This window comes from Mauremys mutica, chromosome 7, assembly GCF_020497125.1.
Source record: "Mauremys mutica isolate MM-2020 ecotype Southern chromosome 7, ASM2049712v1, whole genome shotgun sequence".
Lineage (NCBI taxonomy): Eukaryota > Metazoa > Chordata > Testudines > Geoemydidae > Mauremys > Mauremys mutica.
Genome location: NC_059078.1, coordinates 17,392,794 through 17,407,123, shown reverse-complemented (window position 1 = coordinate 17,407,123; position 14,330 = coordinate 17,392,794). Strand labels below are relative to the sequence as shown.

The 14,330-nt window shown below is 41.3% G+C and overlaps 1 protein-coding gene across 2 annotated transcripts in view; it reads left to right on the top strand.

Moving 5' to 3' along the window:
- The window catches only part of LOC123375029 (protein SSUH2 homolog), a 41,225-nt gene extending 28,921 nt beyond the window's left edge, over nt 1–12,304 (top strand). For both annotated transcript variants that reach the window (XM_045025582.1, XM_045025581.1), the window contains 6 exons: nt 3,640–3,702; nt 4,355–4,437; nt 5,601–5,693; nt 6,915–7,020; nt 8,958–9,065; nt 9,712–12,304. In XM_045025582.1, coding sequence (XP_044881517.1) covers nt 3,640–3,702; nt 4,355–4,437; nt 5,601–5,693; nt 6,915–7,020; nt 8,958–9,065; nt 9,712–9,852 — 594 coding nt within the window. In that variant the 3' untranslated portion in view covers nt 9,853–12,304. The remainder of the gene's footprint in view (nt 1–3,639; nt 3,703–4,354; nt 4,438–5,600; nt 5,694–6,914; nt 7,021–8,957; nt 9,066–9,711) is intronic.
- The last annotated feature ends 2,026 nt before the right edge of the window (nt 12,305–14,330 follow it).

Sequence of the window (14,330 nt, the reverse complement as noted above, 5' to 3'; positions counted from 1 at the left end):
TTATTATTTCTCCAGTAATTACAATGGAGGGAGAGAGTGCCATAGGACACAGGGTCGCCCCAGTCCCGGACAGGTCTCTCAACTGGTAAACAATTACAGCAAGCGTTTATACTTTTGTTACAGACAATAACTAGCAATAATACAGACAATCAAGAGCAACAACTTCATTTTGTTTATACATAAGCCATTCTGCTATCTTGTTTTCTCACTCCTAGAAGACACCAGGCTGCATATTTGGTTATCAGTTACAAGGTCGTAATAACTTTTTACACAGTTCTTTCCCTCTGCCTCACACTATCCTTGCTTCTCACGTCATTAGGGCTACAGCTGGGCTAACTCTTGCTAACTGACTGACATGCATTAAGATCCCCTTCAAATCCTTATTAATTCTTTCCCTGCTTCCACATTATCTATCCCTTTCTTAATGATTCCCAACGTTCTGTTCACCTTTTTCACTGCCACTGCACAATTAGTGGATGTTTTCAGAGAACTATCCACAATGACTCCAAGATCTCTTTCTTGACTGGTAACAGCCAATTTAGACCCCATCATTTTATATGTATAGTTGGGATTATGTTTTCCAATGTGCATTTATCAACATTGAATTTCATCTGCCATTTTGTTGCCCACTCACCCAGTTTTGAGAGCTCCCTTTGTAGCTCTTCGCCATCTGCCTGGGACTTAACGATCTTGAGTAGTTTTGTATCATCTGCAGATTTTGCCACCTCACTGTTTACCCCTTTTTCCAGATCATTTATGAATATGTTGAATAGGACTGGGCCAGTACAGACCCCTGGGGGGGGGCACCAGTATTTACCTCTCTCTCCATTCTGAAACCTAACCATTTATTCCTACCCTTTGTTTCCTATCTTTTAACCAGTTACCAATCCATGAGAGGACCTTCCCTCTTATCCCATGACAGCTTACTTTGCTTAAGAGCCTTTGGAGAGGGACCGTGTCAAAATCTTTATGAAAATCTAAATACACTATATCCACTGGATCCCCCTTGTCCACATGACTGTTGACCCACTCAAAGAATTCTTGTAGATTGGTGAGGCATGATTTCTCTTTACAAAAATCATGTTGACTCTTCCCGAACAAATTATGTTTGTCTATGTATCTGACAATTTTATTCTTTACTATAGTTTCAACCAGTTTGGCCAGTACTGAAGTCAGGCTTACTGGCCTGTATTTGCCTCGGTGACCTCTGGAGCCTTTTTTAATAATTGGCGTCACATTAGCTATCCTTCAGTCATTTGGTACAGATGCTGATTTAAATGATAGGTTACAGACTACAGTTATTAGTCCTGACATTTCACATTTGAGTTCCTTCAGAACTCTTCGGGGGGAATACCATCTGGTCCTGGTGACTTATTACTGTTTAGTTGATCAATTTGTTCCAAAACCTCCTCTAATGACACCTCAGTCTGGGACAGTTCCTCAGATTTGTCACCTAAAAAGAATGGCTCAGGTTTGGGAATCTCCCTCACATCCTCAGCTGTGAAGACCAATGCAAATAATGCATTTCATTTCTCCGCAATGGCCTTATCATCCATGAGTGCTCCTTTAGCATCTTGATCGTCCAGTGGCCCCACTGGTTGTTTAGCAGGCTTCCTGCTTCTGATGTATTTAAAAATTTTTTTGCTAATACTTTTTTTGCTAATACTCTGTCTAGCTGTTCTTCAGGTTCTTTTTTGACCTTCCGACTCATATTTTTATACTTCATTTGCCAGAGTTTATGCTCCCCTGTCTTTGACCAGCTGGGGACATCCTCCGCCTCAGGGTGGCCCTAATTTGAACTGAGCTGTGTAAACCTGCTTCCCTAATGGGCTATTATGATAGCTGGGGCAGGGGAACACGGTAGCCACTTTCACTCCTCAAAGAATCCCTCTGATGCCACTCTGCTGTGAGGGCTTCAGTGCGGAGTGGAGGGGAAGACGCATAGAGCCAGTTATGCCAGTATTGCACCATCTGCAGGTTACTCCTACACTAGGAGATACCCCATTCCCATTTAGGGTTCTTAGGACAATCATGTATCAAGCCCAATGTGCGTATATATGGAGTGTAAAAGCTAATATAACATAGCTGATACTTACCTCCTTTGTAAAGTGTTCTTAGATCTATGAGGGAAAAGTGCTATATAGGAGTGAGGTATTATTTCAGAGAGAGAGAGAGTTTGAACCTACAGGACTGGATAAGTTTGTTAAAGGTATGTGGCAGGTTTAGGAGCTGTTTTATATCAAGATGAATTAGCGCTATCAGAATCCCAAATAATTTAATTATAAGCAAGAGAGTTATTTGTTTTTTAACATTTTAATTTCTATTTAAAATTGTTATCCAAATATGGAAGCATCACTTTCTGCTTCCCTTGAGCCGTTTTTTGGTGTTTTGTAAAATTGTGCCCAAGAGGGACTGGTATTTTGTGAGGAAAAGCCCTGTCTTTTGGGAAAGCAGTGCTACAGTCCAGGAAAAGAGATGCTTTGGGACATTTTAATAGGATGTGATTTAATAGATGTTTTTCTTTCCCTTGCTTCTGTAATAAGAAAGGAATTTTGAGAGAGTTCTCTCACTTTAAATATCTGACCTCTTCCATCATTTAAACCTTACTTCTTAAAGGTGGGGAGGAGTGAGAGGGGGTAAAATGGGCAATACACAGCCACGAAGAAAGACCAAGAGCAAACTGAATAGGAGTCTAATATATGCTGTGATATGGTATTATGGGTAAAGCAAGTGAACTGGGGATCGTTACTCCTGAGTGCTAGTCCCAGCTCTGACACAGTCTCACTTTGGGCAAGTGCTGCTCTGTGCCTCAGTTTACCTGTCTGTTACAATAATCAATAAGTGCTTCATTGTAGTCAGGAATGTTTGAATTCCAGTTATCCCCTTATAGGGAAAGAAATGAACTGACAGAGTCACAGGACATGGTATCCTAGTTTAATTTATTTCTGTGGGTGTTTTCTTTGGAAGGAAAATCAGAATCCGTAAGCGAAGAGCAGCTTGTAACTCACAGATGTAGCCCTGCCCGATGAGAGCTCCAGCATACAGACTGAGCATTCGTGCTCTCACATAGACTGTTCCCTTCTTGCTTCTCTACCACCTGTGCTAATACTGGTTTATCATGATTTTTTGTCTACACCGTGGCTCTCACTAGTGCTACCACAAGGTCTAGTTGAACCAGTGTTATCACTGGTGACAGTTTCGCCTCCTAAAATTCCCTAGTGTAAACATGGGCTGAATGTTTTAGCCTTACTTCAAACAAATTATAGAAGTGCTTATATGGGCTGTCATTCAAAATCACTCTCCCACGTGATTGGATGGACCTTGGGGTGTTGGCACCAATGAGCTTACAGCTACTTTGCAAAACAAAAGACACACTTAATATCTTCTCTCGCAATTCCACCTGTAGAAGGGTGGTTGTAATTTGGCTGTAGGTAGCTTTAAGAACCTTGAATGAAAGGCCTTATAAAAGTGTAAAGAATGAGGTTTCTCTAGAATGTTTCCACAAAAGAAGAAAAAAAAAATCCCATTGTCTTTTTTTGGAGGAGGGATACCAAGAGGTGTCCAGGTAGTTACATAAACAGCTACATTAAAGAAATGTCAAACCACTGGCTGCCTTTAAAATTTCTCCTTTGATTTAAGGGCTGCCATAATTGTCGATGTTCAGGTACAATTCGCTGCACAAAGTGTCATGGAAGAAGAAAGGTGAGTAGCCATGTGTAAGGGGATCCTTTGCTTAGGACTGAATTCATTCTGGGGAAAGGTGTTGAGATAAGAACCAGGCAAAGATGCAGAAATCAAATAGCTTTGGAAGGTTAGAAGGCGAGTGCGGTTGGCAGTGAAGAGTTCACAATTGGATTGTGCTCTGTTTTACAGCATTGATTGTTATTTATTATTTGTATTATCGTAGTGCCAGGGAGTCTCTGTCATGGACCAGGACCCTATGGTGCTAGGCACTGTACGGACACAGAACAAAAAGACAGTTTCTGTCACAAAGAGCTCACAGATCTAAGCATCTCTCAAGCAGTTCATCTCTCAAGCAGTTAGGGACTAACTTATGTAGTCAGATGCTGAGTGCAATGGAGTTTTGTGAAGTAGGGCCCTTAAAGATTAATTATGCTTATTAGGAGTGCTTTGGTCAAACACATTACAGGACTCAGTACAGGGGTAACTCTGTGAAATTCTGTGGCCTGTGTTATACAGATTAGAAGATCTAATGACCCCTTCTGGACTTAAAGATCTATGAGTCTATTAAAGTTGCAATCTGTTTTCCACGTGAGGAAATGAAGGTTGCAACAGCAGCAAACTGCTCTGGCAAAGTATATATGGCTCTGAGTTTTCCATCTAATTAATGCAGGTACAGTGCTGGATTTGTCATGGCTCTGGGAAACAACTGAATAAGGACAGGTGCACACACTGCAGAGGTTCTGGACGGAGCAGGTGAGTCAATACTCAAGGAGAAGCCAACCTGACAAGTCCATATTTTAATTAGCATCAGCCTCAAAACTGTGGCTCATTGGCAGCAGGGGTGGAATAATGCTACATTCAGGGACAGTTCAAGGTCAGATTCTTAGGTGGGCTCAGCTAGCCAACGTAGCTGTACAAGTATTGGTTGGTTTGTGAAAATGCCCCTCAGTACTGGGCTGTGGCTGCCCAGGATAATCAATGAAGTCCAGCTGTTGCTGTTGAAACTCCTGCTGGAATGAGCAAAATGTGTTATTCATTATGGGGCCGGGGCTGGCCCAGAGTTTTTTAGTGCGCTCTTCAAAACTGGACCTGTAGATCCCATCCAGCTTCCTTCCCACCTAGGAGTAAGCTCCTCTCCATTTCTTTGCATAGCATGGAGTTTCCCTCCACTGGTTACTTCCTGCCTGGAAGCCTCGTGTTGACACCCCTTGTCTGTTTGTGAAGATTTACTGCCTTCAGTGGCTTCCCTAGGAAGCCATGAGTTACAGGGGAAGCAATTCTCTCCAAGGCAGGAGGGTAGTGGGAGAGTTCAACCCAGCTGCAGCCTAGCTCTGGAAGAGCTATTCTTTGAAATTCACAGCTGCGAATAGTGTCAGTCTGTTGTACTGTGATTATACCATCTCATTTTTCTGAGCGGGTGGCAGTGCCTCAGTGGCAGAACCACTCTGTACATGAAACTGAACCTTGTGCTTGGAGAACAATGTTTCCCCAGTGCTTTGGTGGCATCAGCTACCTAAGACATTGCAGTGAAGCTGTCTAGTTGCTGCTGGAAACACTCATAGAATCATGCTAAGTGTGAATAAACTTGTGATTGGAAACAGAGAGTAGACTCCATGGCTTACCCATACATATAAAATACCGGATTAGGACTCAATACTATAAATACTAACGGGTAAAGTACTTACTACCATGAGTCAATGGGTCAGTGACTTTCTGAAGTCATGTTCTTCAGTGAGACCACTCCTGGTAGTAGACACGATGGCAAATAGTAAGCCTCGGCTGGACTGGATCTCCAATGTGGTACCAAATGAAGTATGATGTGTATGTGTGCACGCACACACACAGAATATGTATCCAAAATCACTGTGGTAATAGTTTCTCACCATCCACTGTAATTATCATTTTTTTGTCTACAGATGCAACAGTTGTTCTGGTTCAGGCCACAAAACCTGCATAACGTGTGCAGGAAAAGGAGAGTTGCTGTACTACATTGAGCTTCAAGTCAAATGGCAAGTCTAATAAAACTTTAAATAATTACAGAGAAGCTCCTTCGTCCTCACCGTGGTGCATACAGGGTTAAATCGGCAATGTTCTGACAGGCTGGATTGTGATGTATTGCTTTCCCTCGGGAAGGGGGCCGTTAGGATTTCAGGAACATTACCAGCTTCACAAAGTTGGGCTGTACACAAATCCATACCAGCTAATTATCATTTCAAAAAGTCTGTTGAAATGTACCAGAAAGCTCCAGAAGAGAGCAGCATCTTAAGAAGGGTGTTGGAGGAGACAAGCTTCCTGAAAATGTACAGTAATCACAGTGAAGTTGAAAGCTTAGTTGTGGCCCCGTACTAAGATAGGATCAAAGCTATGGGCTATGTCAGCAGCTCATCTCTCTGATGTCGTGCCAGCAACAAAGAAACTTAGGTTAGGACTGGACTCAGTATCACATCACTGGCTGTTTAATCATTGATGCCTATTTAAGGAAGAGCCACAGTAGAGAATAGGAGAGTTGTTCCCTGCTTATTTAATTAATGAGATCCTTGTTGTTCTACACTGCGTTTCATATGAAGGAGAAAAAAGTCCTTCCCTGATTCAATGACCAGGGTAGTACATGGAGTACCAGACGGGGTGGTCTAACAAGTGCCTTGCAGAACAGCAGTTTTATCTCTTGCTTTGTATCCTGTCCCTTTGCTAATCTACTGTAGTGCAGTATCTTCTTCGACTTTTCAGGCCCCAGATTGGGTTAGAGTTCCCAGATTGTTTTACATTGGTCTGAATTAAACCCCTGTTGTCCTCTGTTGGCCCAGTCACCAACTTAAAAATGTTCAGCCATTGTTATTTTAATATTTGTAATTTTTAAAGGCATTTTATTTTAATATCAGTTGATGGGTTTTGTAAGAGGATTGTTCCAAAGAACAAATATAAATAAACCATCTCAGCATTTCAGTTGGATCCACTACAACTGGAATTTGAATGCCAAAGTCTCAAAGTTTGCATTTTAGCATAGCATGCCTCCATATTATCATTAGAAAAGTACAAAGAATACCATGTGTTATGTTTAAAGCTCTACCACCAGGAACCTCAGTACAGATCAGAGAACATATTTAACAACTCTGCCTTGTGGAGTTTGATGTTTTTGTAGCACAAGAAACACATAAAGAAGGGCCCTCTAAAATCCATTTGAGTAAGGGGAGGTACAATAGGTGGCAATATTTGTGTCCTTGTTCTTATAGGAACAACAACATTTTTGAATACGTGGCGGACCAAAGATCTGGGTTTCCTGCTGATCTCTTCAAGGAGGTCACTGGGCAGAAGATGTTTGTTGATGAACAGTCCATGGTAATGAAACTCTAGACTCTATCACCTCTTGAAGTAGCAAAATGACAGGTCTGGAAACAGAACAACTCACATAGCCTGAGGTGGAGTTTACTAAGAATTTAAAGTATCAAAAGAAGAAAAAGACGTTTGAGAACACAGCGCTCTGTTTTTCTAGTTACTAATGTAACTAAATTAGTTAATTCTCAAATGTCATCTACAGTAGGATTTTCCTGTTATGAAAGGACTCAGGGCCAATTGCTGGTTTGGGATATTTTGTGTGTGTATCAATTCACCTCTTTGGCTTGATGACCAGAGGTGCTGCTCACCCGCAAATCCCAAATTAAGTCAATGGGAGTGAGAGATGTTCAACACCTTTTACTATTCAGACCAGGGGAAGGTCCTGTAAATCCCTGCAACGTGGATCTCATTATATTTCCCACAAAAATGGGCCAGATCCTCTGTTGGCATAAACTGGTGCAGTTCCATTTAAGCTGTGCTAATTAACACTAGCAGATAATGTCGTCCCATTTCTACACCTGTGGATGGAAAGCCGCACTTTCCCTGCATTTAGCCTGTCGGTCATATATCTATTGGGCTAGCAGTGTATGGGTTTATGGTCACTGGGCTCACATAAATTCCCAGTGCTCACACACAAAAAAATAAATTTCAAATATATTTAGTTACATGCAGTTTACATTAGAGATGGTCCCAAAGAAAAAACCCAGACCTAAACAGCATCCGGCTTGGTGATGTTGGAAATCCAGATCCAAATTTTGCAGCTTTGTTCCTCTCACAGTTACATATTTGCAGGAGCTTTTAAATAGCAAATATAAACGCAATGTCTTCTGATCTTCCTGGTGGCTAACCCTGTAGAGGTTCTCCAGGGACCAGGCACCCCTGCATAGCATCTATCATAGTTTGTTAATCTCAGACTGGTTCTGTGTTTGAACCCATGTCTGGGGCTTCTAGGTGCGGCCATAATACAAATAATAATAATATCAGCACTCGTGTTTGAGGTGGCTTGGTATTTCATAACACACTCCAAGTCCTTCTTAACCACCCACTTTTGGAGGAGCTACAAAATGGATGATACATATTGATTTCCTGCAGGGTATATTTGGAGTGGATTGCAGTGATTCTTGTAGATCCTGCCAAGGGATCCACAATCAAATGCAATTAGGTGACTACCCTGGAAATCCAGAGCATATTGCTTTTCAAGATTTAGCCCATAGGGTTTGTGTATACTTTTTGCCCCAGTGTAGGTGGTGTAAGACATGGCTTGCACTAGTGTGACTAACCCCCTTTTGAAACCTAGCACAGACAGGCCCTTAGTTTTTAGCAACTGCAACACCTAGCAGCAGTGAAGACTGCTGAAAAAGATACTAGGGAAGAATGCTTTTGTTTTCTTTACAACTGGCACAAAATGTCCTACAAAACCATACTCACGTGAGTCGCTTTTCTTTATGCAAGCAATTCCATTGACCTCACTGGCCAGATCCTCATTGATGTAAAGTGGCATAGCTCCATTGATCTGTTCCACTGCTGTGAATAAAGATTACTCATGTGAGTGAGCGTTTGTCTCCACTGCGACACTCAGGAAAATTAATCTGAATTGGCTATGGGTTAAATTTTAAATTGATTAGTTAAACAGCATTAAAGCCCGGTCTGAATGCACTGTAATTGAGAACTGAAGTGGCCTTAATTCACTCTGGAAGTGAATTAAACTAAACCGAATTACAGCCACTTTAATTCTGAATTACGGTGTCCACACACAGGTTTAATGAAGTTTAACATTATCCACTTAAAATTCCCACCTGTAGTTAATTCAGATTAATTTTCCTAAGTGTCCCTGTGGAGACAAGTCCCGAGAGACCTCAGGACTGAGATGGGCCTGATATTTGGAAGTAATTGTGATCTCCTTTCTATTTGTGTGTCTTAAATATTTTCCATTTCTCCAGGTTTACCCTGTTGTGAATTTTCCTGATCCTTCCATAAGTCAGGCTTCCCAAAATGCTCTTGTGCAACATCACACTCAGTTTGCATCCACATCTCGTGTACTGAGACAGGTGAGTGCACTGCAGCCCACATCTAACAAGAGGAGGCAAAGCAACTAGTTTGTGGACGTCAGACTGTAGCAGCTTAGCATTTATGCAAGTCTCACTGTGCCCTTTTTTATTGGACCATTTGAAACCATTCTTCAAGCACCAGCGCAAAAGACTTTCCATCAGGTGGATAATGACTATTAACATTAAAGGAACTGGATTTTCTTACGTGTCTGCATACCAGGACCTTTAAAACATCTTTAATTTGATTTAGAATGGGGGTGAGGATGGGGGGGCGAGTGTAATAATAAAGAAAAATGCAATATTGTTAGAATTGAGCATAAGAGAACTGCCAGCGAGATAGAACATGGTACTGGGAGATAGGAACTCCTTGGGTTAGAATCTCAACTCTGCCATTGATTGCCTGTGGGTAGGTCAGCTCATGTCTCTATGTGCCTCAGTTTCCACACCTGTAAAATGGGACTTACCTGCTTTCTTACCCAGGGGTGTGGTGCGGATTAATTATTTAATGTTTACACTGGTCTTCAAACATGCAAAGCGCTACATAAAGTGCTTTTGAGAAGGCCACCAAGAGAGCTTACAAATAGTCCTGTATTGTATAGATTTAGCTTCATTATCCTTGTATTTTCTGTCTCTCTCTTTATTCCAGAGGCAAACTATTGAGCTGATTCCTCTTACTAAAGTGGAATACGAATGGCAAGGGAAACGGTATTCCTATTATGTGTATGGAGATGAAAATAGGGTGTATGCAGAGAACTACCCCAAAAAGTGCTGCTGCTCCATTATGTGACTGACTGATCTCTTCTCAGAATGCCAAGGCCAATGGCTGTTGTCCAGAAACATACAAAGAAAGGATTAATCTAGTACTATTTTTGTTTTGTTTTGGTCAATAGAAGTTCATTGATTTGCATGTATGGGGCAGGCTGCAGCAGGAAAAAATCAGGGGAGCAAAAGGTTTGTCAAGTTGATTATTCAGTTCTAGGACCGGATCCTGTATGTATGTCACAGTCTCTGTGGGCGACTGGGGGTTTGCTGTGGCTCTCCCCGTCCCACCCTTGCCACTGGTAGAATGCAAACTCAATTTTGGATTACAATCCCATTTAGTTTCTACACTACGTGTGGGCCTGGCCTAATCTACTTTTACTCAGAGTTCACTGGGTCGCTTGGTGTTAATAAGGTCTAAATTTTTATGAGTAAAGAAATACAAGGAAAACAGGTCCTAGATCTTTGTCTTCCGTTATCAGTAATAGTAAAAATGATGTGACCCAACAGTCTGCTCTGTGTTACATTAGGGAAACCCACTGACTTCAGTGAAGTTGGACCAGTGTAAATCAAACCAAATTTTGGACTGAAGGTACTAACATTGGTGTGGATCAAGCAGTGGTGGTTAGTACGTGGCTGCACTCCAGTAATGCTGACTGCACATTTCCCTTTGTTGTTTGTGGATTCTTTTATTCTTGCCACAACTGAGAGTTCAGTGATAATATGGTACCAGGCACAAGTTGAAAAGGTTTTGCTGTGAACCTTCAGAGTTTGCGACTAGCTCAGCAAACAGCATGTGGATGGTAGTGACGCATCTGACATTTTTAGAATGTCTGTCTCCACTGCAGTGCTTGGCTTGCTGGTTCAGCCATCAATAATCTTGTCTGTGGGAAACACAGAGGCAGCATTTTAACTTTTCTAATAGAATCTCCAAATGAAGCTAAACAGAGAAGGAAATAGGACAAATTGTGGATTTTTTTTTTAAATTAAGCATATAGGGCCTGACCAAAAGCCTTTTGAAGTCAATGTGAATCTTTCCATGACTTCAGTGGATCAGGTCTCTAATGCATATTGTTAATCATCCACTACCAAATTCTAATCTTTCTTGCTGCTGAGTTTTCAGCATGTTTGGATTGTACCTCATTTGCCATGTGACTGTGATATATGCACACACATCTATAGTTTCTCTTTCTGTACAAATGTCATAGTAATAAAAGATGACTAGGTAGTATTCCTGTTAAGAATAAATTTATCTGGGCACTTGTGCCAACAACACTATAGTACTAATGCCCAAGTGATTACTTGCACGTGCTTGTCAAATCCAGTTTTTGTAGGTGGGATATAACCAAGGTGGACTGCATTGTTCTTTTAAATAGTCAAGTGGGATTTAGTGGTTGTGATAAGAGCTCCAAAGAAGCTATTTGTTCACATATCCAGTATAAGCAATGGGAGTTTAAACGTCCTCCTGTTCTGCTAACACATTGTCAGTGTGCCCTAACCTTGACCTGGAGGGATCAACTCTGGGGCTAAGATGGTAGCCCAGCTGCCATACAACTCAGTCTTTGTCCTCTGCCAAGATTATCAATAGTTCTAATTGGTGTCAGTTTATTGTTATTACTATTAGTTGTGTTGCACGGGAGCCCCACTCATGGACCAGGACCCCACTGTGCTAGCACTGTATGAACCCAGAACAAAAAGTGAGCCCCTGCCCCAAAGAACTTACAATCTAAGTAAGACTTTACAATCCATTTTTGCTGGTGTTGTCCACTAGGAAAAGGACTGAAATCACTAACCAATTTTGCATAGGACAGGGAAAGGCCATCAGCTTTGATGACTTGGAAGTGACCTAGACGAACCAGTTCTAATGACTGCATGGGTAAAATTTTCAAAAGCACCTGTCTCATTAAACATGGACTCCTAAGTCACTTAGGTGCTTTTGAAAATGTTACCCTATGTTTAATATTTACTTGGGTAACAGTGTATCTTACCTAATATTTTCTGAGCGAAAACTACTTTCAGACCGATTTATTGCTGCTAATGACTTCTGCAATGAAAACCCAAAGTATTAGTCACCATAAACAGAATAATTGAACCCCTGATACCAGCAGTCAGGATCGGGTTATTTTTGATGCCACTGCAAGAATCATATTACTTAGTATGTTTGTAACACTTCACCAATTATAAACAGTCAGCTTTAAATTCAGGGATGTTTAGAAAGCATCTCTTTTCTGATAGTGAATGTAAGTTCGGATGGGCAATGGATCAGAATTTAACAGACTCTGGTACCCTTTGCTTATACATCTAAGGTAAAAGAGGGCTTGTTCTGTTGAAGAATTGATACAAGTGTCTGGGGTGCAGGGGCGACTCTACGAATTCCGCCGCCCCAAGCAGGGCGGCGCGCTGCGCTGCTTGCGCTGCGCCGCTTGCGCTGCCGGGCGCCGGTCCCGCGCCTCCGCAGGACCTCCCGCAGACATGCCGCTGGTCCTGCGCCTACGGTGGAGCTTCCGCAGGCATGCCTGCGGGAGGTCCACACGAGCCGCGGGACCAGCGCACCCGCCGCCCTCATGTCTGCGGGACGTCCGGTCGTCCCGCGGCTCCGTTGGACCTCCCGCAGGCATGACTGCGGAAGGTCCGCCGGACCCGCCTGCCGCCCTCCAGTTAAAATGCCGCCCCACGCGCGCGCGCTTGGCGCGCTGGGGTCTAGAGCCAGCCCTGCTGGGGTGAACATTTTGATTATAAATCTCAATGAGCTCCATTGACTTCAGAAAAATTATTCTGTATTTACATCAATGAAACTAAGATCAGAATCTGAAATTAATGTAATTTGTCTGATTTTTCAACAGCAGAATTATGTGGCTAAACTCCTTTGCCCCAATCCCATCTTTCCCAGATGAATGTGTATGTGTGCTGGAAAAATTTGAACAGGCTGAATAATTTCAAAAATATGGATCTGAATGGTTCTCCTTGTAGTATTTTTGGACAGTCTTTGTTTTTAAAATCTTTAACCAGGATCTTTTCAGCCAATCAAATGTTATTTTTTCAAAAGTGCCTCAGTGATTTAGAAGTAGAGCTGTCTGGTGAAACTTCAAGAAAACGATAGTCCATCACATTATATAGTGCTGTCAAAATAAAAATGCTCTGCTAAATCAGGTCAATTTTGCTGGAATTTAATTGTGGAAGAAAACTGGGGAAAAATTTTGATATTTTTTGTTTTACTTTGAAATCACATTTTGTTTTGAATTGTTTTTATTTTGTATTATAAAGTTGTTGTTTCTTTAAAAAGTCAAAACTAAAACATTTTGACCCACCTGACATGGAAATTCTTCAAAATCTTCCTTTGCAGAGAATTTAAAAATATTTGGTTTGCATTCCAATTTGAAATGAAGCCAAATTTGAGATCTTGAAATCCTCTATGAAATGGAGCATCCATCCCTTTCATAGCTTTACTTAACCTAAATCCCCAAAACAGACTTAAGCAATTAAAGAACCTAAGTCCCACTGAAAGTCAATGGGTCTCGGGGTCCTAAGTCTGTTTTGAAAATGGGCCTTATGAGCTTTTGAAAATTTTACCCCAAATCTTTTCAGGGAAGAGCATAGGAGGAATATAGTTTAGGTACATATACAGATAAGCAATACAACATTTAAAACAAGAGACACAGAATGAGATTTTAGTGCATTATGTTCCTAGACTATATATCCTGTCTTTTTAAAACTGGAAGGATATTTCATCAAGTCAGATTTACTTTTCCCATAAATATTGCATGGCACTGCAATTATACGGAAAGATCAAAGAGCAACACCAGTTGCCAGTTTTCAAGGTATGTCTGCAAGGGAGGAAAATGTGTTTAGTTTATTGTAATAACACATTTATGAATAAATAATAGTATAATGCTCACTTCCAATAGTAATTTCTTATCTGCTAGTTTCAATGTTGTACCATTTATTAGTTCTATAGTGCCATCTAGTGTGTGATTGTATCAATGCAAACAATAAAATGATTCCTTTTTTTCTGACAAAAGGATTGGACCTTATTCTGTTCTCATTCACACCCATTTTAAACAAGTGTAACACGATGTACATTGACTTTAATGTAACATTTTGGGTCTTCAGTGTGTGACTTCAATGGAATTACTCTGAATGTGCATGAGAGTGAGAGACTGTCGCCATGGTCTATGCTGCTCAGATGACAAATTTCCACCTTATCTGATTTAGCTATTCATAAATCTTTGTTCTCCCTATTTGGGCTGGATTTCCCAAGACAAAATTTTGCCACCAGAACTTGTTGTTTCTGATGGAGGTAGATGTAAAGTAGAAATAGCGGCCATATTGCCATTTTGCCACTTTGAGAACTATAATGTACAGAAGCCTAAGAAAACGAAAAACAAAAGTTAGCCAAACTTTCTCAAGCCCAGAGAGTTGCAGTTTGAGTTTTTGGCGGAGGTTCCCAGGGCGGGGCGTGCACAGCCAGATTCTGGTCTAACTCCACTGAAGTTCACTGGAATTGAA